This window comes from Lepus europaeus, chromosome 21 (assembly GCF_033115175.1).
Source record: "Lepus europaeus isolate LE1 chromosome 21, mLepTim1.pri, whole genome shotgun sequence".
NCBI lineage: Eukaryota > Metazoa > Chordata > Mammalia > Lagomorpha > Leporidae > Lepus > Lepus europaeus.
This window is the reverse complement of record NC_084847.1, coordinates 50,570,671-50,596,452: the sequence shown is the minus strand read 5'-3', so window position 1 is coordinate 50,596,452 and position 25,782 is coordinate 50,570,671. Positions and strand designations below refer to the sequence as shown.

The 25,782-nt window shown below is 57.7% G+C and overlaps 1 protein-coding gene across 2 annotated transcripts; it reads left to right on the top strand.

The window, feature by feature from the left end:
* Positions 1–25,660, top strand: RCC1L (RCC1 like). 2 transcript variants are annotated; one of them, XM_062180524.1, is made up of 11 exons: positions 1–327; positions 6,191–6,320; positions 10,060–10,188; positions 10,871–10,937; positions 11,851–11,902; positions 12,759–12,843; positions 14,051–14,232; positions 19,358–19,445; positions 20,180–20,353; positions 23,062–23,147; positions 24,982–25,660. In XM_062180524.1, the coding sequence occupies exons 1-11, from the start codon at positions 1–3 to the stop codon at positions 25,057–25,059; spliced, it is 1,398 nt and encodes a 465-aa protein (XP_062036508.1). In that variant the 3' UTR covers positions 25,060–25,660. The 2 variants fall into 2 exon arrangements, with proteins under 2 accessions (XP_062036508.1, XP_062036509.1); XM_062180525.1 differs by lacking the exon at positions 1–327 and adding an exon at positions 3,553–3,722.
* The last annotated feature ends 122 nt before the right edge of the window (positions 25,661–25,782 follow it).

Here is a 25,782-nt window from a genome sequence, read left to right as displayed (position 1 = left end):
ATGGCGCTGGCGGCCGGGGCGCGGCTGGGGCGCCGGCTGAGGGGACCCGGGCTCGGGCTCGGGCTCGGGCGCGGGCCCTGGAGGGCGGCCGGACGGTCGCGGAGTCGGCGTGAGGCGGCCGAGGCCGAGGCGGCCGCGCCCGTGTTGCAGTACGCGGGCGAGCGTGCGGCGCGCGCCCACCGCATCTTCGTGTGGGGCTTCAGCTACTCGGGGGCGCTGGGCGTGCCCAGCTTCGTGCTGCCCGGCGCCGGGCCCGAGCCCCGCGCCGGCTCCCGGCCGCGCCGCAGGATCCAGCCCGTGCCCTACCGTCTGGAGCTGGACCAGAAGGTGCGAGCCGCGGCCGCCCCCTCCTTCCTTTCCTTGCGCGGTCGGCCCTGGGGCAGCGTCCCGGGCCGGACGACCCTCGAGCTGGCCCTCGGGGCGGCTGGGATCTGTGTGGGGCTGGCGTCGTCGCTCAGCCCCCCGTGAGTTGGGGGGTTGTCACCCCCCAGTTAGACGGAAGGAAAGGGACGCTCAGAGTCGAAGGGCAGGATTCGCACTCGGGGCCAAGCCCGAAGGCCGGGTGGCATGGATGGACAGCCCCAGAGGAAGTGCCGGCTCAGGCAGTGGTGGGAAAGAGAGAGGAGTGGGAGAGACCCGGGCATGCCGCCTGGTGGCCCCGGGTCGCCGTGGGGGATGCCCAATTTGGGGAGGTGGCTGCAAAGGATGGCGGCCCCGGGGTGCAGGCATGGGTGCCCAGGGTCTGTTCTGGTCTGGGGTAATCGCGGGAGTCTTGATGGGGAATGAGGAGGAAGCAGACTTGTCCGGTGTGTCTTCTGATGGCTCCGCCAAGGACTGCAAGGGATCTTTTGATTGAAAAGAGTGCCGTGCGGGCGTCCCATTTGGATGTAGGTTCGAGTCCCGGGTGCTCCGCTTCCGATCCAGCTCTCTGCCATGGCCTGGGAAAGCAGTAGAAGATGGCCCAAGTCCTTGAGCTCCTGCACCCACGTGGGAGACCCGGAAGAAGCTCCTGGCTCTTGGGCAGTGAACCAGAGGATGGAAGATCTGTCTGTAACTCTGCCTTTCAAATAAATAAAATAAATCTTTTTTTATTTTATTTTATTTTTATTTTTCTTGACAGGCAGAGTGGATAGTGAGAGAGAGAGACAGAGAGAAAGGTCTTCCTTTTTGCGTTGGTTCACCCTCCAATGGCCGCTGCGGCCAGCTCATCGCGCTGATCCGAAGCCAGGAGCCAGGTGCTTCTCCTGGTCTCCCATGCGGGTGCTGGGCCCAAGCACTTGGGCCATCCTCCACTGCCTTCCCGGGCCAGAGCAGAGAGCTGGCCTGGAAGAGGGGCAACTGGGATAGAATCTGGCGCCCCGACCGGGACTAGAACCCGGTGTGCCGGCGCCGCAGGCAGAGGATTAGCCTGTTAAGCCACAAAATAAATCTTGAAAAAGAAAAGGGGACATCAGAGAAGCAGGATTTAAGTTCTGGATGTTATGTTTTTGCCTCTTTTTTTCAAACATTTATTTATTTACTGGAAAAGCAGAGTGACAGCGGCAGACAGCTTCCACTTGCTGTTCACTCCCCCAAATGGCTGCAATGGCCAGGACTGGGCCAGGCTGAAGCCGGGAGCCAGGAATTGCATCCAGGTCTCCCACATGGGCCATTTGCTGCTGCTTTCCCAAGCGCATTGACAGGAAGCTGGATCAGAGAGAGAGGGGGGGGAGGGTCTTCCATCTGCTGGTTCACTCCTCAGTTGGCCGCAACGGCCTGAACTGTGCCAATCTGAAGCCTGGATCCAGGTGCTTCTTCTGGGTCTCCCATGCAGGTGCAGGGGCCCAAAGACTTGGGCCATCTTCTACTGCTTTCCCAGGCCACAGCAGAGAGCTGGATCAGAAGAGGAGCAGCTGGGACTAGAACCACTGCCCATATGGGATGCCGGCACTTCAGGCCAGGGTGTTAACCTGCTGAGCTACAGCGCCGGCCCCCAAGTTCTCGGTCTTGTTCCATTGATCTGTCCGTCTGTCCGTATGCCGCAGTGGCTCTGTCTTGCTACTGGCTTTGTAATAGGTTCTGAAGTTGGGAACTGTAAGTCTTCCAATGTGGGCTGTGTGCTGCTCGCCCCTTCTTTCCTTCTTTGCTGTTTTCCTTCCGTCTCTCCTGGCACTCCGATATTGGATGTGCGTGTTCCAAGCCGTGGCCTGACCCACTGTGCCTCAGTGTCTGACCTGTTCTTTTTTTAAAAAAAAAAAAAAAAAGTTTTCATTGGGAACGGCATTTGGCGCAGTGATGAAGATACTGCTTGGGTCACGTGCATCCCACAATGGAGAGCCTGGGTTTGAGACCCTGCTCCGCTTCCAGTTCAGCTACCTGCTAATGCACACCCTGGGGAAAAGCAGGTGATGGCCCAGGTATCGGTTCCCTGCCACTCATCTGAATTTCCAGGCTTCTGGCTTCATCCTGGCCCAGCCCAGGTTGTTGCAGCCATTTGGGAGTGAACCAGCGGATGGAATATCTGTCTGCCTGTCTTTGTCGCTCTGCTTTTTAAATAAAAATAAACCTTAAGTAGATAAACAGAGACAGAGTTCCCCAGTCTGCCTTAGCTTTGCTTTCTACAGGGTGCTCCGGTATCCCCAGTCCATTTTTTAAGAAAAGATTTATTTATTTGAAGATCGGAGTTACGCAGAGAGAGGAGAGGCAGAGAGAGAGAGAGGTTCTTCCATTTGCTGGTTCGCTCCCCAAATAGCCACAATGGCAGGAGCTGCGAGAATCCAAGGCCAGGAGCCAGGAGCTTCTTCTGGGTCTCCCACGTGGGTGTAGGGGCCCAAGGACTTATGTCATCTTCTACTGCTTTCCCAGGCCATAGCAGAGAGCTGGGTGGGAAGTGGAACAGCGGGGACTCGAACCGGCGTCCATGTGGGATGCCGGCACTGCAGGCAGAGGCTTAGCCTGCTACACCACAGCTCCAGCCTCTCCCCTGTCCATTTGTCCATGGATGTGTGGAGAGCCCCCTGGATCGCTGGATTCTGAGATCTTCCTGTTAAGTGTCGCATTGGGCTGTGTCGCCTCCCGCCCTCATCGGGATGGCTTTTCGTGTCTGCTGCTGGACACGAGTTCTCTCTGTCCGTTCCGGCAGCCACCTGGCAGCTCTCACAGCCAGCTCCTCCCTTGTGAGATGTCTGTGCCCCAGCGAGCGTTGGCATGGTGGTGGCGACGCCCGCATCCCCCATCCCGTGCTGGGGCTCAAGTCCTCGCTCCTCTCCCAGTTGCAACTTCCTGCTCATGGCTGCCCCGGGTGGGGGCAGGTGATGGTACAAGCGCTTGGGTTTTTGCCACCCACATGGGAGACTCACATGGAGTTCTGTGCTCCTGGCTGCAGCCTGGCCCAGGTCTGCCTTCTAGGCATTTGAGGAATGAGCCAGCGCACAGGAGCTCTCCTCCCTCTGCCTTCCTAAATAAATAGAGAGATGGGGTCTTTGCTGACGGAGCTGGGCTGCGAGACAGGTGCTTGCTCTTCTTATCTGTCAGTTTATTTGCCTTGGACTGATTTTTTTCCAGAGCCCTAGAGGGGTTGTTTGGATTTTGCCCGTTTTCCCAGTTTTCTTCTCGCCTTCGTCGGGGGAGAGGTGTGCTTTTCTCATCAGCCACGCTGTCACGGTTGGAAGTGCTCCTGGCACGTGACCCTACGGTGGTTCCGGCAGCCTGCACGGCTTTTTCACGGATGGACAGGTTGAGCGGTAAAGTGTGTGCTCACCAAATATTTGTCGAATGTTCAATAAGCGGGCATCACCCAGCAGTGGGAGTGAGCATAGGGTGTGATTTTCAGGCTGTCTCCCGCCCTCCCCGCAGCTCATTCTGTGGAGCCGGAGCCTGACGGAGAGGTGTGGGTGCTCTCGGAGGCCGGAGAACTAAAGTGTTTTTTTTTTTTAAAGATTTATTTGTTTGAAAAGCAGAGCAACACAGAAAGAGAGACAAAGGTCTCCTCTTTGCTGGCTCATGCCCTACATGGTCACAACAGCCAGATCTGGACCAGGCCGTAGCCAGGAGCCAGGAACTCCATCTGGGTCTCCTACACGGATGGCAGGGGCCCAAGCACTTGGGCCATCTTCCCCTGCTTTCCCAGGGGCACTAGCAGGGAGCTGGATTGGAAACAGAGTAGCCAGGACTCAAACTGGTGCTCTGATGTGGGATGTTGGCACAGCAGGTGGCAGCTTAACCCACTGTACCCAATGCTGTTCCAAAAGTGGTTTTGTTTTGTTCTGTTTTAAGATTTAGTTCATTTATTTGAAAGGCAGAGTTACAGAGTGAGAAGGAGAGAGAGAGAGAGAGAGGTCTTCCATCTGCTGGTTCATACAGCCATCATGCAGATGGCTGCAACAGCTGGGGCTGGGCCAGGCCAAAGCCAGGAGGCAGGAGCTTCTTCTGGGTCTCCCACGTGCGTGCAGGGGCCCAAGCACATGGACCATCTTCCACTGCTTTCCCAGGCATCAGCAGGGAGCTGGATGGGAAGTGGAGCAGCCAGCACATGAACCCGCGCCCATATGGGATGCCGGCACAGCAGGCGGAGGCTTCACCTACCACACCACAGCGCCGGCCCCAGCTGAGCTGTTCTGACTGATGCAGGAGATGGGGTTTTGACTGACGCTTCCTCATGGAGAAGCGCTGGTCCATTTCTTGTTAGTGTAACAAGATACCCGAGATGGGCTAAAATAATGTTACGTGACTCCCAGTTACAGAGGCTCGGGGGGCACGGCAGTGGCATTGGTTGACCGTGGTGAGAGCATCGCCGTGGTGGGCAGGTGTGTGGGGCAGGGGGGTCGCATGGCCAGACAGGAAGTCAGAGGGAGCTCACGGTAGCTGTAGGGTGGTCCCTCCTCTGCATGGGACTGGCTTGGGCAGTGTAATACTGGGGTGAAGGGCGTGCCTTCTGGAATCTCACTGCCCGGGCGGCTTATCAGGCAAGGGATGTAACTGCAGAGCCTCGAGTGGCCCCTCTGCCCAGTACTGTCACACCGCCAGTAGTAATGTGTGCATTTTCCATCCTTTTCAAAGAAGGTTATGAAAAAAAAAAAAAAGGAAAAAGGTTATTTATTTGGAAGAGTGTCAGAGATTTTTTGATCTGCTGGTTCATTCCCCAAATGTCCCCAGCAGCTGGGGCTGGGCCAGGAACTTCAGGTCTCCAAGACAGGTGGCAGGGACCCAAGTCCTTGGGCTATCATAATGCTGACTCCCAGGCGCATTAGCAAGAAGCTAGATTGGAAGTGGGGTAGCTGGGACTCGATCCCAGGCACTGATAGGGCATGCTGGCCTCCAGGGTGGTGGCTTAACCCGCTGTACCGCAGTGCCGGCCCCCATGGATAGCTTTTGTATCGAGTCAGGCACTGCATATTGTAAGGGTTTTCATTTGTATAACGTCTTTCAGTGTTTCCGATGACCCAGTGAGAGAGACACCATCAGCATCCGCATTTCCGGGGGGGGGGGGGGGAGGGGGGCAGAGAGGTGAGGTCATCTGTGTGGGCCACACTGCTGTGAGGGAGCGGCCAAGCTCGGCCTCGGGCAGCCGTCCACGGCCTGGTGAGGGGGCAGGAGTGCAGGTTGAATGTCCCTTATCCGAGAGGCTTGGGACCACAGGTGTTGCCTGTTTCAGAGTTTTTCGAATTTGGGAATATTTGCACAGACTTTGAGTTGAGCATCCCTAATCCAGACATCTAAAGTGTTCCAAAAGCCAAAATGCTTTGGCCATCACATTGGCACTCTTCGAATCCCCGATTTCGGAGCATTTTGGATAAAGGATTGCTCAACCTGTACCTGGTTCGTAAGGTGAGTTGTTTTTTTTTTTTTTTTTTAAAACGAAATGAATGGAGGCCAGCATGGCTGCTCTGCTTCCTGTCCAGTTCCCAGCTGATGGACCCTGGAAGGCAGATGAACCAAGTGCTTGTGTCCCTGCCACCCACGTGGGAGACCAGGATGGAGCTCCTGGATCCTGGGTTCAGCCTGGCCCAGCTCTGGCTATTGCAGCCTTTTGGGGAGTGAACCAGCAGGTGGAAGATCTCTGTCTCTCCCTGTCTGTCTCTGTCACTCTGCCTTTCAAATAATAAACCAATCTTTTAGAAAAGACGAGCTGAGCTAATACCTCCAGACACATAGTACATGCTCATTCCCGTTAGTTGCGGCCCATTAATGGGTTTCGGGAACTCCCTTTCAGATTTCGTCTGCTGCCTGCGGCTACGGATTCACCTTGCTGTCCTCCACGACCAAGGACGTCACCAAAGTCTGGGGAATGGGCCTCAACAAGGACTCTCAGCTGGGATTTCAAAGGAGCCGCAGAGATCAAAGTGAGCTTTGGCCCTGGCCGCGCGGAGGCAGTGTGGGGTGCTGTTTAGAGCCATCGGGGCCAGTTGTTTTTTTCATTCTCTATTTTTTTCAGTCTCTTTTGCTTGAGGCAAAAGGACAAACACCTGGCATTTGCAGACAAGTGAAAGCATTCCTTTTTAAATTATTATTTATTTATTTGAAAGGGGGAGTGGCAGAGAGAGGGAGAGACAGGGAGAGATCCGTCATGTACCGCTTCACTCCCCAAATGGTCACAACAGTCAGGGCCGGGCCAGGCGGAAGCCAGGAGCCAGAACTCCATCCTGGCCTCTCTTGTCAGTGGCAGGGGCCCAAGGTCCTTGGGCCATCTCCCACTGCTTTCCCAGTCTCTTTAGCAGGGAGCTGGATCGCACGCGGAGCGGCCGGGGCTCGAACTGGGTGCTCTGATGTGGAATGCTGTTGTCACAAGCAGTGGCTTGACCCTGCAGCACCACGAGGCCAGCCCCTAGGTGTTCATTTTTTGGCCCAAAAAGAGCTGCACTTTCTTTTCTAACTCAGAGGCAGCCTGTAATACTCTGTACAGCCTAGAGTAAGGTCTGTGGGAGAAGAGAGATCCTTGCAATGAGGGAAGGGTTGTTCTGAATATTGGAAACTTGGATTATAAAAATATTAGGCAGAAGTTAAAATGACACTTGTTTGAAAGTAGACGTTGGCCAAATGATATAATAACAATAGGCGACAGTTTGTAAAGGGAAGGTTACTGGGAGTATATATTCAACATATCTTTCTTGTTTTTTTTCCCTGTGTCCCTGTTCATATGTAAATCTACTTTTAATATAATTTTGGTCATAGAACATCTTTGTTTTCTGCTTTTTTCATTTAATTTTATATCAGAAGTGTCTTTGATAAGTCAGTATTAAAGTGTTTATTAGCGGCCAGCGCCGCGGCTCACTGGGCTAATCCTCCGCCTTGCAGCACCGGCACACCGGGTTCTAGTCCCGGTCAGGGCGCTGGATTCTGTCCCGGTTGCTCCTCTTCCAGGCCAGCTCTCTGCTGTGGCCCGGGAGTGCAGTGGAGGATGGCCCAAGTCCTTGGGCCCTGCACCCAATGGGAGACCAGGATAAGCACCTGGCTCCTGCCTTTGGATCAGCATGGTGCGCCGGCCGCAGTGCACCGGCCACGGTGGCCAATGGAGGGTGAACCAACGGCAAAAAGGAAGACCTTTCTCTCTGTCTCTCTTTCTCACTGTCCACTCTGCTTGTCAAAAAAAAAAAAAGTGTTTATTAGCTGTAAGATGCTACATTGCATGTGTTAAATATGAAAATACCTCAGAAGGTTTGTGGAAAATGGAATTAAAAGTGTATTTTGTTGCAAAAAATGTTTGAAATCCACGAACAAAGGAGTCTTCAACAAGTTAATGAAAAACGCATGCTATGACAAAACTGCATGGATTTCAACTTTTTTTGCTCTAAAATAGGCTAGTTTCATTTTTTCACAAGCTTTAACAGTATTTTAAAACTTCATTAGTTTATTTCAAAGGCAGAACGAGAGAGAGGAAGGGGATCTTCCATCCGCTGGTTCACTCCCCAGACACCTTCAACCCAGGCTGAAGCCAGAGATGCCTGGAACTCAATCCAAGTCTCCCATGTGGGTGGCAGGGACCCAAATCCCCGGCCTGCCAGGTGCACATAGCAGGAAGCCAGATTGGAAGCGGAGCAGGTGGGACTTGAATGAACCCGGCCACTGAGATAGGGGACGCAGGCATCCCGAGCAGCCGCGCAGCCACTGCGCCAACTCCTGCCCTTCCCGTGAACTCCAGGAAGCGCCCTCCGGTACCTCCTGTTAGCGGCACTTTTAGACACACACGGAAGAGCACAGAACTGTGTAGCACGTCCCAGGCTGTCCGCAGCTGCAGGAGTTGCCATCGGCTCCTTGTGCTTATCTCATTTTATTTTATTCATTATCTATTTATTTATTTTGAAATGCAGAGTTAAAGAGAGAGAGAGAGAGAGAGAGAGAGAGAGAGAGAGAGAAAGAGAAAGAGAGAAAGAGAGAGAAAGGAGCAAGAGATCTTCCACCTGCTGGTTCGCCCCCAAATGGTCGCAATGGCTGAGGCTGAGCCAGGTGGAAGCCAGGAACATCTTCCTGGTCTCCCACGTGGGTGCAGGGACCCAGGCTTTTTGCCATCTTCCTTTGCTTTCCCAGGAATATTGGCAGGGAGCTGGAGCAGAAGTGGAGCAGCCGGGACTCGAATGGCACCCATGTGGGATGCCGGTGCCGTAGGCGGCAGCTTAACCCACTGTGCCACAATGTAACCCCTTGTTTTATTCATTTCTTCCCTCTACTTTTCAAGAAACGTGAAGCAAATTCCAACATTAATTTCCTCATAAATAATTCACCGCATATTTGAAAAAAGGGACTTTTTTTTAGAAAAGAGTAACCATACTGTCATTATCACACCTAAAATTAATGATAGAATCCCTCAGTATCATCAGATAGCCAGTATTCAGATTGCCAATTATCTTAGAGGTGTCATGAAGTTTTTTAAATTTTAAAAAATTGACTTAAATCAAGATGTCCTTAAGATCCATATGTGCTTGGGTGCTGAGATTTTTTTTTAAAGATTTATTTATTTATTTGAAAGTCAGAGTTACACAGAGAGAGGAGAGGCAGAGAGAGAGAGAGAGAGAGAGAGATCCTCCATCCGATAGATCACTCCCCAGATGGCCACAACGGTCCGGGCTGCGCCAATCCGAAGCCAGGAGCCAGGAGCTTCTTCCGGGTCTCCCACGCACGTGCAGGGGCCTAAGGTCTTGGACCATCTTCTACTGCTTTCCCAGGCCATAGCAGAGAGCCGGATTGGAAGAGGAGCAGCCAGGACTAGAACCGGCACCCATATGGGATGCCGACGCTTCAGGCCAGGGCGTTACCCTGCTGGGTGCTGAGATTTTTGAAAAGGCTTTTAAGCCTGTTTTAATCTTTTTTGTTGTTGTTGAAACGTACTTGTTGAAGACTTGTTTTCTTTATCCTGTAGAATTTCCCGCTCTGAGGTTTGCAGACTTTATAGTCCCTGTGGTGTCATTTCCCACGTGCCCCCTCCCTCTGTGTGCCTGTCAGTTGTTGGATCTGGAGCCAGACCCCTTTAAATGTTAGGTTACCTCTTTACTGCCTCCCAGACCCTTGGGGGTCAGTGCTGAAGCAGTTGGTCAAGGGAGCCACTCTTTAGGACTTTAGAGAACGGTTGTAGTGGCCAGCCTTGTGGCACAGCAGGTGGCTTGCAATGCTGGCAGCCTGTGTCAGAGTGCCAGTTGAGGTCCCAGCTGTTCCATTTTCCGCCCAACTTCTTGCTAATGCACCTGCTGGAAGACAGCGGATGATGGCCCGTGCCAGTCACCTGGTTGCCTGGATTGAGTTCTGGGCTCCTGACTTTGGCCTGGCCCAGCCCTGGCTGTTACAGGTATTGGGGGGAGGGAACCACTGGATGGAAGCTCACTCTCACCTGTCTCTCTGCCTTTCAAAGAAAATGCAAATAAATGAAATAAACAGTTTAAACATTTAAATGGTATTAATCAACATGTAAAGAGATTAGTTAGTGGGCTTTGAGTGAGTCATTTCGACCTGACTCCCCCAGTGGACCTGTGTGCTGGGGGGCTGGGCAGTTTGGCCCCTAACGTTAGAAACGCCGAGGTTCTCCGTGTGTGTGTGTGTGTGTGTGTGTGTGTGTGTGTGTGTGTGGTTACTGACCCTGGGGTGGTTGTCCAGCCAGGGGCTACGAGTACGTTCTGGAGCCCTCGCCCGTGCCGCTGCCCCTGGACAGACCTCAGGAGACCCGGGTGCTGCAGGTGTCGTGTGGCAGAGCTCACTCGCTGGTGCTGACGGACAGGGAAGGAGGTGGGTGCCCCCTGGGAGCTTGGCGGAGGGAGGGGCCGCGTCCTTGCTGTTGGGCCCTGGGGCTCATTTCGCTGAGCCACGTCCGACAAATGAACCTGTACGTCCCCTGGGCACACCGCTTGGCTTGCTCAGAAGAGCCGGGTCGGTCGGAGCGTGCCAGCCCCCACGTCCTGTGCACTCCGTGGTTCTCGGCACATCGCGGGTGTTTCTCTCCATGACAGGTGGCATTTTCTGGCAGTACCAGAAGAAGCCGGTTGGCCAAGTCCTGTTCCTGTAGCAGGGGCTGTCAGAGGCCAGGGCCCTAGGCATCTTTTCCAGGGAAAGGCCAGAGTGCCTGCATTTCCCGAATCTGAGTTCTTGGGGACGTGCCCATGGTAGGAGAGGAAGTGCGTAGGAGCTTTTACAAGAGCAGACTTGGCGTCAAGGGCAACTTCGCGGTAGTGTAGGCAATGGTGGGGTGGAGCCAGGGCCTGGAGGGGAGGCGGGTGTGGGCCCGACACCCTCGTGAGTGTGTCCACAGACGCCAGGCGTGTTGAAGGAAGCCGGGGGCCAGTTAGGGTGAGCGGTCAGACTGGGCTGCTTTTGAGGGCTCCCCGCACCCCGGGTCCCCGCGCCGACATCCCCCCTGAGAACCCATGAGCACACAGAACTGACTGAGTGGCTGCTGGTGTTTATCCTTCAGTCTTCAGCATGGGCAACAACTCCTACGGGCAGTGCGGAAGAAAGGTGGTGGAAGACGAAGTCTACAGGTGAGCTGCCAGAGCACTGCCCTGCTCGGGTGGTGCGAGGCACTGGCCACTCCTCCAGCGACTGCCGTGGTGAGCGCCCGCAGAGCTGTGGCAGGCCCGGTACTGGGGGAGTGGGTGAGCCTGGCTTGGGAGGGGACACTTCTCTGAATGAATTTTTATGATTTTTTTTTTTTAAAGACCTACTTATTTCTTTGAAAAGTGCAGAGAGAGAGAGACAGAGACAGAGACAGAAATATCTTCTATCTGCTGGTTCACTCCCCAAATAGCTGCAGTGACCAGGAGTGGGCCAAGCCGAAGCCAGGAGCCTGGAACTCCACTGGTCTCCCACGTGGGTGGTAGGGACCCAAGTATTTGGGGCAACATCCACTGCTCTCCCAGGCGTATGGTAGCTGGACAGGAAGCAGAGCAGCCAGGACTGCAACGGGCACTCTGATAGGAGATGCAGGAGCCCAAGGACTTGGGTCATCCTCTGCTGCTTTCCTAGGCATACCGGCAGGGAGCTGGATCAGAAGTGGAGCAGCCACGTCTTGAACCGGCGCCCATGTGGGATGCTGGCATTGCAGGCCGCAGCTTTACCCGCTATGCCACAGCTCCAGGGCCACTTTAAACATGTTTCTGTCCCGTCAACCCTTTCTCTGTAGTTCCCTACATCATACTGCTAGGTCTCCATCTCTGTCTCAACTCTGGCTGCATATTAAAGTCACCCAGGGTTTTTCCTTGTTTTCATGGCTAGGCCTAACTCTGCCTTGTATCCGATCTTGAGACTGGCTGTTACATTTACTGTGTGTGTGTGTGTGTGTGTAGGGGGAGGGCTGCTGACCACCAGCTGGCGGACACAGGGCGGGGGCCAGTACCGCACAGCGCTTACCACGGCCGTGTTTCTTGCTTTTCTCCACCTCGCTCCCGATGGCAGTGAAAGTCACACAGTGCATCGGCTGCAGGACTTCGATGGGCAGGTGGTCCAGGTGAGGGCCATGGTCGGAGAGCCGCTCGGCCTATCCTTGGGTGCTTCTGCAGGTTGGAAGTTGCATGGGATGGGGGCGAATTTGTCAGGGAGATTTTGTGAAATATCTTTAGTTGCACAACATTTTTTTAAAGATGTATTTATTTATCTGGAAGTGGAGCAGCCAGGACACTCTGATATGGGGTGTAGACGTCACAAGTAATGGCTTAACCAGCCATGCCACAGCACCGGCCCTGCGTGCAGGGCCTCTTTCACGGGCTTCCGGGTCACCTTGTTTTGAGTTCAAGTTCCCGGCCCTCCACTCACTGCCTGAGTGACTTGGGGCAGGTCTCCAAGCTTCTTTCAGATTGCCTTTCTGCCTGGGTGGTCGCAGGTGCTGACGTAGCACAGTCCCTGGCATAGTTCACGTTCAGTAAGTGGTGCTTTCCCTTAGAAGCTCGGGACTCCCTGGAGTTGCTGAGCCTGGAGGTGAGAGTGTAGGGTGACAGGTAAGGCCCAGATGCAGTGTCCCAGGGAAGGGTGGAGGAGGAGGAGTGGGCAGGAGACAGACCTCGGAGACTGCAGTGCAGGCCCCGGAGAATGGGGGGTGGGCAGGAGCCCAGTGCCGTGTGGCGGAGGCAGTGGCGCCTCAGGGTCCGAGCAAGCGCAGTGGGCAGGAGGGCTGGGGCTGCCCCTAGGGCTGGGGCCTTTGTAGAGTGGGAGGTGGAAGCTGGGAGTGGTGGGTTCAGAAGGAAGACGACGTGGGGGCGGGGCGGGCGGCCCACATGGACCTCGCCCTCCTGGCGCTGGGGGATCGGGGGTGGCGTAGCCATGCTGGTTCTTGGTTCCCATCAGCCTCTCCTGTGTTTGTCTGCCAGGTCGCCTGTGGCCAGGATCATAGTCTGTTTGTGACAGATGGAGGAGAAGTGTATTCCTGTGGATGGGGCGCCGACGGGCAAACAGGTAGTGTCTCTGGCAGCCGGCTGGGATGGTGCAGCGGCTCGGCCTGTGTCATAAAGAACGGAGCTGCAGAGCTTTCCTGGGCCAGAGCCCACCTTCCGCGTTTGGCTCTTGGCCCTCCCACCCTGGGGTTGGGGGTACCGCTGATCCACTCCCTGCATGTGCGGCTCCCCCAGAACTGACCCCAGAGAGCACCGCGGGGAGCGCTGGTCACCAGGTGAGGGGCTCCGGAGCCCCCAGGCTGGAGGTGTGACTCCGCCTCCTAAAGGCTTCTTTCCACGTGAGTTTAGTCAGTTTCGATCGTGAGCCGATCTCTCGCTGAATTAAAGCCCCAGGGACCGGAGGTGGCCGTCTCTCCTCCAGAGAGGACTAGGATTTGCTTATGGTGTTGCTGAGGGAACGCTACCAACGTGACGCTGCTGCGGCCCCCTCCGGGGAGCCCCGCTCTAGAGCCTGGGTCCATGGCCTGTTGCACTGTGGCTGCTGTGTGGGGATCACCCCCAGGGCCCTGCAGACTTTAGCATGTGTCCTTGGGTGGGGGGGAGCTGTTGTCCTCTGTTCCCTGTTCATAGGGACCGGCTTTTTTTTTTTTTTTTTTTTTTTGACAGGCAGAGTGGACAGTGAGAGAGAGAGACAGAGAGAAAGGCCTTCCTTTTGCCGTTGGTTCACCCTCCAATGGCCGCCGCGGTAGCGCGCTGCGGCCGGCGCACCGCGTTGTTCCGATGGCAGGAGTCAGGTGCTTATCCTGGTCTCCCATGGGGTGCAGAGCCCAAACACTTGGGCCATCCTCCTCTGCACTCCCTGGCCACAGCAGAGAGCTGGCCTGGAAGAGGGGCAACCGGGACAGGATCGGTGCCCCGACCGGGACTAGAACCCGGTGTGCCGGCGCCGCAAGGCGGAGGATTAGCCTGTTGAACCACGGCGCCGGCCGGGGGCCAGCTTTGAGTCACGGCTTTTAGGGGCTGGGAGGAGAGACGTTCCACCTGGCAGAGGTCCTCCCTGGCCTGAGACCTGAGCGGCTCCAGGGGTTTAGGAAACGCGTATTCTACAGTCCCGTCCCGGAGGGTGGAGTCGGGTGGGCAGGCAGGGGAGCGGAGTAGGATTTTGGAGCTGCTGCCCGTAACGAGCTCAGGACGGTGCCTGGCCCCCAGGGAGGCTTTGCGAGAGTGGTTCAAGGAACCCAGCAGTGAGAAGTCTCTTCCTGCTCTAGGTCTCGGCCACTATAACATCACCAGCACCCCCACCAAGCTGGGAGGAGACCTCGCTGGAGTGCACGTTGTCCAGGTCGCCACCTATGGCGACTGCTGCCTGGCCGTGTCCGCCGACGGGGGTGTCTTCGGCTGGGGGAACTCCGAGTACCGGCAGCTGGCCTCTGTCACTGACTCCACACAGGTAGGGGGTCACCCCCAGCTCGGGCCGGGCGGCCTTGGACACGGAGCAGTAGAGACGTTCGGAAGGGGCCGTTTGCCGGGTTGTGGTGTAGGGTGCCGGTTGGGCCGAGGCTTCGTTCGGTTGGAAAGCCGTCGTCATCCGCCCTCAGAGATGGCCCCGTGGAGGGCGGCTGTGTCTGGGCTGGCTGGCTTCTACGGAGGAGCCATGAGGCCACTTGCTGAGTCTCTGTGGCACCGCCGCGCGTCCTGCGGTGCAGGGGAACAAGTGTGCCGAAAGCACCTGGGTGGTGAGCCTGCTGCTCATGGAGGCCCTGCCTGTGGCGCCTCCCCAAGTCCGCCGCCGCCTCACTGAGGGAGCCGCTGGCCATACAGGATTTTTAGCGTTTTACTAAGGAAAGTTGCAGATCGAAGCATGACACAGATTGTTGTAGAAGTAATTTCTCTCTAACCATCACCCACACTGGCAATTACCAAACTAAGGGCCCATTTTTTTAAAGATTTATTTATTTATTTGAAAGATTTACACAAAGAGAGAAAGGAGAAGCAGAGAGAGAGAGAGAGAGAGAGAGAGAGGTCTTGCATCCGATGGTTCACTCCCTAATGGCTGCAATGGCCAGAGCTGTGCCGATCCGAAGCCAGGAGCCAGGAGCTTCTTCCAGGTCTTCCATGTGGGGACAGAGGCCCATGTCCTTGGGCCATCCTCCACTGCTTTCCCAGGCCATAGCAAAGAGCTGGATCGGAAGTGGAGCTGCCGGGACTTGAACTGACGCCCATATGAGATGCCAGCACTGCAGGCAGCAGCTTTACCTGCTGTGCCACAGCACCAGCCCCTAAGGATCCATTTTTTAAAAGTTGAGATAGCAGGTGGGCCCTTGGTGCAGTGTCGAAGTCGTCACCTGCGGTGCATCCTCCATCACAGAGCCTGGGTTCGAGTCCCGGCTCTGCTTCCTGTCCAGCTTCCTGCTCATGCCCACCCGGGGAGCAGCAGGTGATGGCTCAAGTTTTCGGGCCCCTGCCACCCCCAGGGGCAGCCCAGGTTGAGTTCCAGGTTTCTGACTTTGGCCTGGCCCAGCCCTGGCTGTTCTGGGCATCTGGGGAGTGAGCCCTCTTACATTCTTTATTATTATCACATTTCCGCTAACCCGCAGAAGGGTTTTAAGTACATATTAGTGCAGAAAGAAATCGATACAAAAAGAAACTAAGGATCAGCCAAAAAGATGGGAAAAACAAAGCTTTCCTTGTGATCTGGCACAGCGGCCGTCGTGGTTGCAGATTTCGCTGTGAGCTCGCCAGCGGCCCGAGCAAAGAAGAGAGCATGGGTGCTTATTTATTTAAAACTTGTTTTTCAGTGTAACAGCTTTGATATTTGTTTGGAGAGGCAGCGAGGGGGAGAGAGAGAGAGACAGAAAGAGAGAGAGAGAGAGAGAGAGAGAGAGAGAGAGAGAGAGAAACTCCCTCCTGTGGCTCGCTCCCCAAATGCCCACAATAGCAGGGCTGGGCCCGAGCAAAGCTGGGAACTCCATGCAGGTCTCCCACGTAGGTGACAGGGACCCAAGTCCTCCCAGGCTGTGTTCGCAGGAGGCTGGGCTCAGCCGCAAAGCCGGGACCTGCACCCAGACGCTCCTCCCCTGCCCCCCGAGAGCGTGGTTGTTTCGGTGCTTCCTTGTCTGTCTAAGATAAACAGTGGAGGAGGTGCTGCACAAAGGGCCCGCTCGTCCTGAAAGCAACACGTCCCCCGTGGCCTCTCCTGTGGGCGGTGGGTCCGGTGTCACGTTGTTCTTGCCTGTTGCTGCCAATCACACGGCTCCAGAATGTCGTGGGGCAGAGCGCCCCACGTTTCCGACGCCGCGGTTCCTGTGGGTCGGAAGTCTGGAGGACCCGTTCAGGTCCGGGCGCCGAGTCTCCAAGGCCGCAGTCATGTTCGGGTTCCGCGGGGAGGGAGCTGCTTCCAGGCCTGCTCAGTGGTGTTGGCAGTGTGCAGGCCCTCGTGGACTGTTGGACTGAGGCACGGCTCTCGCTGGCAGCCGGCCACCCAATGGCTGTGGCCAGGCCCTCTCCGCAGGCCAGCTCTCAGCATGCCGTTGGCTTCCTCGGAGCAAGGCAGTGGGAAGGGGGAGGGTGCCAGGAAGACAGATGCCTGTGGTTCATCATTTAGTCTTGGAAGCGAACCCCTTGCGGGTGCTGGGTTCTCTTTGCTGGGAGCCAGTCCCTGGGCCCGGCTGGGCTTGGGGGCCATGCAGGGGTGTGAGTAGCGGGGGGCTGGGAGCCTCCGGGGCCCTCTTAGAAGCAGCCTGCACAATCGTGATTTTTTTTTTTTTTAAATTTTTTAAATTGACTCAATCTCGAGTTTTGACTGTGGCCCAAACCTCACCCTGTCGGTGGCGGCAGTGGGGAGGGGAGGGGGTTTACTGGGCCGCCCCAGTATCTGTCCAGGGCACCGTGCAGAGAGCAGCGGGAGAGACGCCGTGCGAGTGCCACGCGGTGGGGTCTTGGACCCAGCTGCGGCTGCCCAGCTTCCTCTGGGCCGGCGTCTTCCAGCTGAGCAGGTCCCCAACTGCCCCCAGTCCGCTCAGGCGCTGCTGTCCTGGGAGACCTGCATTGCATTCTCGGCTCCCAGCCAAGGCTGGTGTTTAGGGAGTGAACCACGGTGGGCGCCCTGTCAGCCCGCCTCTCAGATGGAGAAGGAGACCCCACTCCCTCTGCTGGGCCTGCTCCCTGGGGGCTGGCTCCTTGCCACCGGCTCTGCACCTGACCGGACTGTTTCCTCTCCCTGCCCTAGCTGTCTCTCTGCCTTGCCGTCCAGGCCAGGCTTTGTGCGAGCCGCGTCTCCTGCCTGTGTCTGTCTCCTGGTCTCCACCCCGCCGGGCTTTGCCCCACACCAGCTTGCTGGTGGCTCTTCCTGGAGGAGCCTGTGGCCTCTGCACTGGGAAAGTAAGACCGTCTGGGGCACGCCGCCCTGTCTCCCTTTCTGGGCCACCTCGCAGCCGCCCCTGGTGCTGACCACGGCGCCCGTCTTTGTGGAGTGTCGCCGCCTTTAACCCCCGCAGCTGCCCCTCTGTCACTGACCTTGGTCTCAACCCCTCGTTTTCTTTACATTTTTAATTGACTATGGTAATTGTGCATATTTATTTGTACATGTTTATAAGGCACAGCATGATGCTTGTTTTTTCTTTTTTCTTTTTTTTTTTTTAACAGGTAGAGTGGATAGTGAGAGAGAGAGACAGAGAGAAAGGTCTTCCTTTGCCGTTGGTTCACCCCCCAATGGCCACTGTGGCTGGCGCATCTCACTGATCCGAAGCCAGGAGCCAGGTGCTTCTCCTGGTCTCCCATGGGGTGCAGGGCCCAAGGACTTGGGCCATCCTCCACTGCACTCCCGGGCCATAGCAGAGAGCTGGCCTGGAAGAGGGGCAACCGGGATAGAATCCGGCGCCCCAACCGGGACTAGAACCCGGTGTGCCGGCGCCGCAAGGCAGGGGATTAGCCTGTTAAGCCACAGCGCCAGCCTGTTTTTTTCTTTTTAACATGTTTAAAGAGGTTTATTGATTTATCTCAAAGGCACAGTGACAGATATCTTGCATCCACTGGTTCACTCTCCAAATGCCTGCAACAGCCAGGGCTGGGCCAGGGAAGCCAGGAGCCTGGAAGTCTATGTGGATCTCCCACGTGGGTACAGGGACCCAAGCACCTGGGCCATCCTCTGCTGCCTTCCCAGGTGCATTAGCAGGGAGCTGGATTGGAGCTGGAGCAACTGGGACCTGAACCTGCTCTCCAGTATGGGATGCTGGTGTCACCAGCGGCGGCCTCACCCACTGCCCCCAACTCCACCCCCTCCCCGTGGTATTTGGAAGCAGGTGTACAGCGTGTGATGGGCATGTGTCCGTCACCTCACAGAGTTCCTGTTTCTTTGTGTGGGGCGTATTCACAGTCCTCTGCCAGCTGATCTGAAATGCACAGGGGGTTGTTAGCCACGGTTGTCCCACTGTGCTGTACGGCGTGAGAAGTGACCCCGTCTTCCCAGCCGCACCCCCAGCTCACAGCCCCCACAGCCCCTGGGAGCCACTCTCCTGTCCTCTGCATGTTTGAGCTCAGGTCTCAGCCTGTGCACACAGGTGGGCTCCCGGTGCACCTCGGGGCCTGCACTTGGCTCTCCTCCTCCCCGGGTTCCCCTTGGAGAGGTTGGCCACTTGGGGCTTTGGCGACCATCTCTGTAATCGCTCTCCTACATCTGTCTCTTTGTGGTTCCAGACAGCCCTAGATGCCCTTGACATTTCTGCCCAGTGGATTCTGAACACTGCAGGTTCAGTGGGTGCCCCAGGGTCCCCATGTCCTCCTGGGTGCTGCTCCGGTGGTCCCGCCTCTGCTCTGCCTGGGCCCCTTCCTGCCCTCCCATCTGCTTAGCAGGGCCAGATCCTCACTGCAGACTGTGATCTTGGGGCGATCGGGCCTCCCGTGTCCCTGCTGTTTCCTTGAACCACCGCCTCCTCACCCCCGCCTCGCCGCCCTGACATCTCAGCGCCTCCAGTGGGCTGTGCCCTTCCCTCCTCCCCTGCCGCATGGCGCCTGCTTCTCTTTCAAGGTGCAGGGTGGCCTGGAGCCTCCCTGACGGCTCCCACCCTGCACACCTGCTCAGGTTCTCTGTTAGCCGCTCGGCCTCCGAGGCTGTCTTCCGTTGTGTTTTTTTTTTTTTTTTTTTAAAGATTTTATTTATTTATTTGAGAGATAGAGTTACAGACAGAGAGAAGGAGAGACAGAGATAGGTCTTCCATCTGCTGGTTCACACCCTGAATGGCCACAACGGCCAGAGCTGCACCAGACTGAAGCCAGGAGCCAGAAGCTTCCTTCAGGCCTCCCATGCGGGTGCAGGGGCCCAAGGACTCTGGCCATCTTCCGCTGCTTTCCCAGGCACATGAGCAGGGAGCTGGATCAGCCAGCCCCAAGACCAGAGCTCTTTGTGGTGGGAACCAGATCCCATTTGCACCCCACTGTGTCCCCAAGGGTTGCCATGCTTGGCCTGTGTGGGATGTTCAGGCAGTCTTTGTGCTGCGAACAAATGAACTGCAGCACGACTGGCCCCCCGGGCCCTGCGGGTGTGATTTCTAACAGCGCGTGCCCTCTCTCTTGTTCAGGTCAACGTCCCCCGGTGCCTGCCCTTCTCGGGAGTGGGGAAGGTGAAACAGGCCGCGTGTGGTGGCACGGGCTGTGCTGTGCTGAACGGTGAGGCCCTCATCCCAGCGGCTCGTGGGGAAGCGGCAGGAGGATCGGAGAGGGGAGGGATTGGTGTCCGCTGGGCTTCCAGGCTCTGGACTTCTGCCTGGGAAGGGGCCTGCCCCGGGGAAGAGCTGTTTGGACGGGCGAGGGTCAGATTCCTGCCACGGTGATGATAGCCCAGAACCCACAGGGCCCGGGTCACCGCAGAGCAGATCCCTGGAGTGGGGCGTGAACCACATCCTTCCCCTCCTGTCGCCACCGGGGCCAGACACCCTGGCTCTGCTGTCTGCAGCCAGCAAGTAAAAGGCAGCTGGGAGCAGAGCCCGCGAGCTTAGACAACACGGCCCCTGCCCCTGGCATGAGGCGTCTCGCACCGCTGATGAGAAGTAAACTTTCAGAACCAAAAAACTGGCCAGAAGTGTTTGAATTTGGCCTGTTCTGATCAGTGTGAACCCTGGAGCTGCCAGTAGGGGGAGCTGTCTTCAGGTCCTCTGTTGACGTGGGCTTCTAGGGGGCCTCTATGGACCGTGTCCCCCACCCTCCAGGTGGCTGGACAGACTCCCCAGGCAAGCACCTAAGCAGGGGGTGGAGAATTATTTTAAGTCTCTGCCCGTTCTTGCCCAGAGAGGAGAAAGCACGGGCCACGTGCACGTGCTGGATGCAGGGGCGCAGCTTGGATTTCTGGGGAGGGGCCCCGCGTGGTGTGTGACTCCCTGACCATTGCTTGTGCCGTGACGCAGGAGAAGGACGTGTGTTTGTCTGGGGCTATGGAATTCTTGGGAAAGGACCAAACCTGGTGGAAAGCGCTCTTCCAGAAATGATCCCTCCCACCCTCTTCGGCTTGACGGAGTTCAGCCCCGAAGTCCGGGTCTCCCAGGTCCGGTGTGGACTCAGCCACTTTGCTGCTCTCACCAGTAAGTGCCCCAGCCTGGCCGGACCGTGGCCCGCCCCGCGGAGTGGCGCCTCTGCGTGGGTCGTTCGGGAGGGTGGCCGGTCCCGGGCCTGCTGCGCGGGAGGCTGTACACCGCGCGTCTGTCTCTCATCCTGGAATTTTGTCTTCCGTTCCTTTGGTTTGCGGTTCAGTGGAGGTGGAAGTCAATTTTCTCGAGAGGGCACGGGCTGGTGGGAGAGGAAGGGGGTGGACAGCAGGGGCTTCGTGCGGAGCTCAGCCCTGTTCCTCGGCCCAGCCAAGACCCTGCTCTGACCCGGGAACGTGGGCTGGCCGGGGCGGGTTTATCAGCCCATGCTGTGGTCTGTGGGGGTGAACCTGCGGCTCCTCCAGAGTGCTGGGGGAGGCGAGACCAGAGAGGAGCCGACTTGGAGGCCTTGTCCGGGGCTCGCCGAATGCCAGAGCCGTGAAACCCGCGGTTCCTGCGGCGGTGCCCCGAGCGCAAGCTCTTGGAGTTGGCCACAGTTCCCGCTGGTTCAGTGTGCTGCTCTCAGGCTGGCCTGACAGTGGAACTGTACCCGTTCACTTCACTTTCCGATTCTCAAGTAAACCAGTGGAGGCATCTTTTCAGCCCATGGTGAGGACTCCGTTTCTTGAACAGTTGGGGTCGCCTGCGTTCGTGCTGCCCGGGCTCGTTCTCACGTGGAGACCACCAGATGACCGCCTCCCGACCAGGGACCGCCCACCCTTCTTCTTCTTTTTAAAGATTTACTTATTTATTTGAGAGGCAGAGTTAGAGAGATGGGGAGAGACAGAGAGAGAGGTCTTCGATTCACTGGTTCACACCCCAAAGGGCCACAATGGTCAGAGCTGAGCCTATCCAAAGCCAGGAGCCAGGAGCTTCTTCTGGGTCCCCCATGCAGGTGCAGGGGCCCAAGAACTTAGGCCTTCTTCTACTGCCTTCTCAGGCCATAGCAGAGAGCTGGATGGGAAGTGGAGCAGCCGGGACTTGAACCAGCACCTATATGGGATGCTGGCAGCACAGGCAGAAGCTTACCCTACCACGCCACAGCGCTGGTCACCCCGTCCACCCTTCAGCTCTTGGCCAAGTTGCAGATTTCAGGGGCCTGAGCGCACGCTGGCTGCGGCATGGAGTTTTCTCTTCGCCCTGCAGAAGAGCGCCGGGGGCCCCCAGCCGTGATGGCCACTGCCCAGCCAGGCTCGCTGTTGTCATTTGCAGATGAGTCTGGGTCTTGTGGCCTTTTTGGTTTATTATTTATTTTCATTTTATTTGAAAGGTAAAGAATGAGAGAGACACAGAGATTTTTTTCATCCGCTGATTCACTCCCCAAATGCCTGTAACAGCCTGGGCTGGACCAGACCAAAGCCAAGAGCCTGGAGCTCAATCCAGGTCTCCTACGTGGGTGACAGGGACCAGGTGCTGAGCCGTCGTCTCTGCCTCAGGGCGCGCATTAGCAGGCAGCTGGGTTGGGAGTGGAGCAGCCAGGACTCCAAGCAGGCAGCCCCCGGCAGCCTCATGCCCACCCCACTGTGCACTGTCACAGCGATTTTGGTTTAACGAATGAGAGTGAGTCCTATGCACTAATTCTGAACACAACAAATACCTGCTTTTCCAGAATGTTCTAAAAGGCTCAAACCATGCGCAGTCAGAATTTGAAAGTGCACGTGGAGAGTTTGACATGAGTGGAGTCTGCTCTCTGCCCTCACACCACGCAGTCCCTGCCTCGATGCCTGCCAAGCCCCAACACCTACCCCTTCAGTGCAAGGGACCGTCCCTCGGGGCAGGAGCCTCCGCTGTGGGTGTCCCCTGCGTGTGTGCCCAGCACGTGCAGACGGACGCCTGCGGACGGAGCTGGTCCACGTGGCTGGGGGCTGCTGTCCTTTCTGACCGGATGTGAGCTGGGTCAGACCAGAGGGGCTGTGACCGCTCGTGACAGACAAGGCTCCCCATGAAGGCAGCCCAGTTGATGTAGGTGCTGGCGTCTCCTGGTTGATCCCCCTACTTGCCACACCCCAGACAGTGGGTGGTGAGCAGGAGAATCTGCAAAGGGGTGCCTGAGCTGCAGCAGGCGGGGGTCTGACCTGGAGCCCCCCGGGCCCCTCCCTGGAGCCAGGCATCCCGGAGCCCCAGCCTGGTCTCCCGGGCGAGCCTCTTGGGCTGCCCCGCCCTTTCTCTTCGTGGCACTTTTTACAGTTTGTGCACACGGCTTACTGGTTCCATCATTTAGTTGTCTCTAGCTCTTGGACTAGGTCAAGTGCCATGGGGTCACGGACCGTGTGCGTCCAGTCATTGTCCTGTCTCTAGAGGGCTCCCAGCACAGACGTGGGCTTGGCACACACAGGCCCCGGGAACCCCGCCAACGTGACTGCACGACCTGCGGCAGGGAAACCCAAACTGCCGAAGACGGATCGTCCCGCTCGGCACTGGCAGGGCAGAGCAGGGTTTGGGGAGGGCAGAGTGTGGCCGCCACTGTGGGTGGGTAAGCCGAGTGCCTCCCGTGGCCCCGGCTCCGTGTGCCCAGCGGGGCTGGGCAGTGCACGTCCTGGGCTCGCACTGTATGAGGACAGAGTCGAAGTCTCGCCTTTCCCGTCTGTGCCTGGCAGGTTGGACGGCGGGCTCCGTGCGTGCCTGGGCCTGGAAGGCTGTGCTCACGGCCGTACCCCTGGACACCCGCTCGCCCCCGCCAAGCTGCTGCTTTCCTTTCTTTGCAGACAAGGGGGAGCTGTTCGTGTGGGGCAAGAACGTCCGAGGGTGCCTGGGCATCGGCCGCCTGGAGGACCAGTATTTCCCGTGGAGGGTAAGGCTGGGCCGGGCGGGCCGCGGGAGAGCAGACAGGCTTGCCGCCCATCGCCGGGAGGAGACGAGGGGCAGCCGGGCCGTGGCGCAGGTGCGGCCCTGCCGTCCACCTGGTGGGCGTTTACCTGGGAAGCGCACCTTGGTGGAGGGAGGTGATCCCGTGCTGACTGTGCTGCCGCTCAGGCTGCTGAGAGCGGGAACCCAGGGCGGCAACCCAGGGCGGCAACCCAGGGCGGCCTGCTCCGGGACTCAGTGCAGAGCCTGCTCGCCGCTGGCCGGGGGGTGGGGGAGCTGCAGCCTCCGGGATCGCATCCTGGCCAGGAAGCCAGGGCTGGGTGGGTTACTCTGCCGGCGCACGTGGGAAAGGTCGCCAGGCACTCCTAATGGCCTGGGCAGGTTGCTAAGAGCCCATCCGCGCCTGTCACCTGGAGGCAGCACGTTTTCCTGTCTGCCCCCGGCCTGGGGCGCCTTTGCACTGTTTGCCGAGCCACTGCCGGAACAGGCTCTGCGGTTGCCTGGGGCCACGGGAGGATGGCGTGACTCGGTTCCTGGCATCCCTGATGGGCTGTGCTGTCTGGCTGAGGCGTTGCCCCCCCCCCCCCCCCCCCGGCTCAGCACACACCACGGGCTACGGGGCCCCTCTCCACTGTCCGAGTGCCGGATTCCGGTCTGGGCAGTAGAGCAGGCATCGGCGTCCTGGCCGGGGTCTGAGGATGAGCCATGTGGGGGCTTCCCCGGGGTCTTCATGGGATCTGCACCTGCACCTCTCCGAGGACAAGGAAAAGCACTAAAAAAACAGTCCCCGGGGAGGGTGCTGGGCACCCGTGGCCCTCAGCAGATGCCTCAGGTCCAGTCCGGTTCCGCTGTTCATTGCAGCCTCCTGCTGATGTGCACCCTGGGAGGCAGCAGTTGCCGTCCGGGTGGGAGACCCGGATGGAGCTCCCGGCTGCTGGCTTCAGCCTGGCCCAGTCCCAGCTGCTGTGGCCACTGGGGAGATCTCTCTCTCTCTCTGTAACTCTGCCTTTCAAATAAATAATCTTTTTTTTTTTTTTTAAGATTTATTTATTTATTTGAAAGGCAGAGTTACCCAGAGAGAGGAGAGGCAGAGAGAGAGAGAGATCTTCCATCTGCTGGTTCACTCTCCAAATGGCTGCTATGGCCGGAGCTGAACTGATCCGAAGCCAGGAGCCAGGAGCTTCTTCCAGGTCTCCCACATGGGTGCAGGGGCCCAAGGACTCGGACCATCTTCTGCTGCTTTCCCAGGCCATAGCAGAGAGCTGGAATGGGAAGTGGAGCAGCTGGTACTCGAACCGGCACCCCTATGGGATGCCGGCATCACAGGCAGTGACTTAACCCGCTGCACCACAGCGCCACAAAGCTGCTCTGAGGGTTGGGTCTCCCTCGGGGACGTGCTGTCATCATCAGCTTTGCGACCAGGCCCTGGTGTCCTCCCTGAGGCCGGTCATGACCTTGGACGCAGCCTCCAGGGTTGGCCTGGGCTCACCAGGGAAAGTGAACGAAGCCGCTGGGCCAGCAGGGCCCGGGTCCCAAACCAAGCCCACAAGGCAGGAAACAGAAAGGGCTTCTTGAGCCGCAACAGGGAGCCATGGCGGCGACCCCTGGGAAAGGCCGGGCTCCTGTGTTGCAGGCAGGGAGCCGAGTCTGTGCCGGGCAGCACGGGCTGTGTTGGTGACAGCGAGCTGGCGTGATCCCTTACCGGCTAGGCAGGTGCGAGCGTCCCCACGTCTGCAAAGAGGCAGAGGGGGCAGGGCTGACATGCAGCCTGCCCGTGTCCTGGCCGTTCCCTCTCACACGCACGGGGCCTTGTGTTTCAGGTGACGATGCCTGGGGAGCCCGTGGCCGTGGCCTGCGGTGTGGATCACATGGTGACTCTGGCCAAGTCGTTCGTCTGAGTCTCCTGCCTGGCCCTGAGCTCCGAGCCACAGGCGCGACTCTGCAGGGGCAGGCCGGGGCCAGCAGCTGCGGGTCTTCAATGCCGGCCATGGAGGATCGGGATGGCCGTGCCCCAGCGAGGATGAAGCCTACTGAGGGCCAGGGCAGGGTGAGGAGACTCTGCACGGCTCTGCTCTCTGGGGGACCTGGGATGGCTTCCGGCGTCACGTGGGTGGTCTTAGAGAGGCCAGAGGTGACCCGACAGCCTGGCACCTGCGGCTGCCTCGGGCCAGGCTGGGCTTTCCTACTCAGCTCGCCCCTGCTCAGTGGCCACACCACAGGCTCGCTGCAGGGACACTGGCTTGGACGGGGGTTCCGCATGGGGCCAGCAGCACATGTGAGCCCTGAGTGGCCGCTCCCACCGCCTGACTTGGCAGCATGGAGAAGCCCCCGCAGGGAACGAGCCGGCCTAGTGTTGTGGGCGGAGCCCCGGGCCTGGGAGGCGGAAGAACCAGAAATCACAAAGTGTCTGATGTAGGGCCCACCTTGTCTCTTTCCTTGGCAAACAGCCTTTAAAAATGTCTTTTGGAATAAAGTCTATTTTGTGCCTTTCTTGTTTTTAAGAACCGAAGATCTTTTTTTTTCCCCCCTTCATCATTTCGAGATTAACCTTTAAAAACAAGGCTTTTGATAAAGACACAAAAAAGCCAGCGAAGACCACTCCAGCAGATGGTGTTTCTCTG

Bases quoted from the DNA above. Each gene is read 5' to 3' on its own strand.
- RCC1L (XM_062180524.1), top strand. From the start codon at position 1: ATGGCGCTGGCGGCCGGGGCGCGGCTGGGGCGCCGGCTGAGGGGACCC. The intron at 6,321-10,059 runs GTGAGCTTTGGC...GTGGTTGTCCAG, and splicing joins AAGGAGCCGCAGAGATCAAA to CCAGGGGCTACGAGTACGTT. The intron at 12,844-14,050 runs GTAGTGTCTCTG...TTCCTGCTCTAG, and splicing joins GGGCGCCGACGGGCAAACAG to GTCTCGGCCACTATAACATC.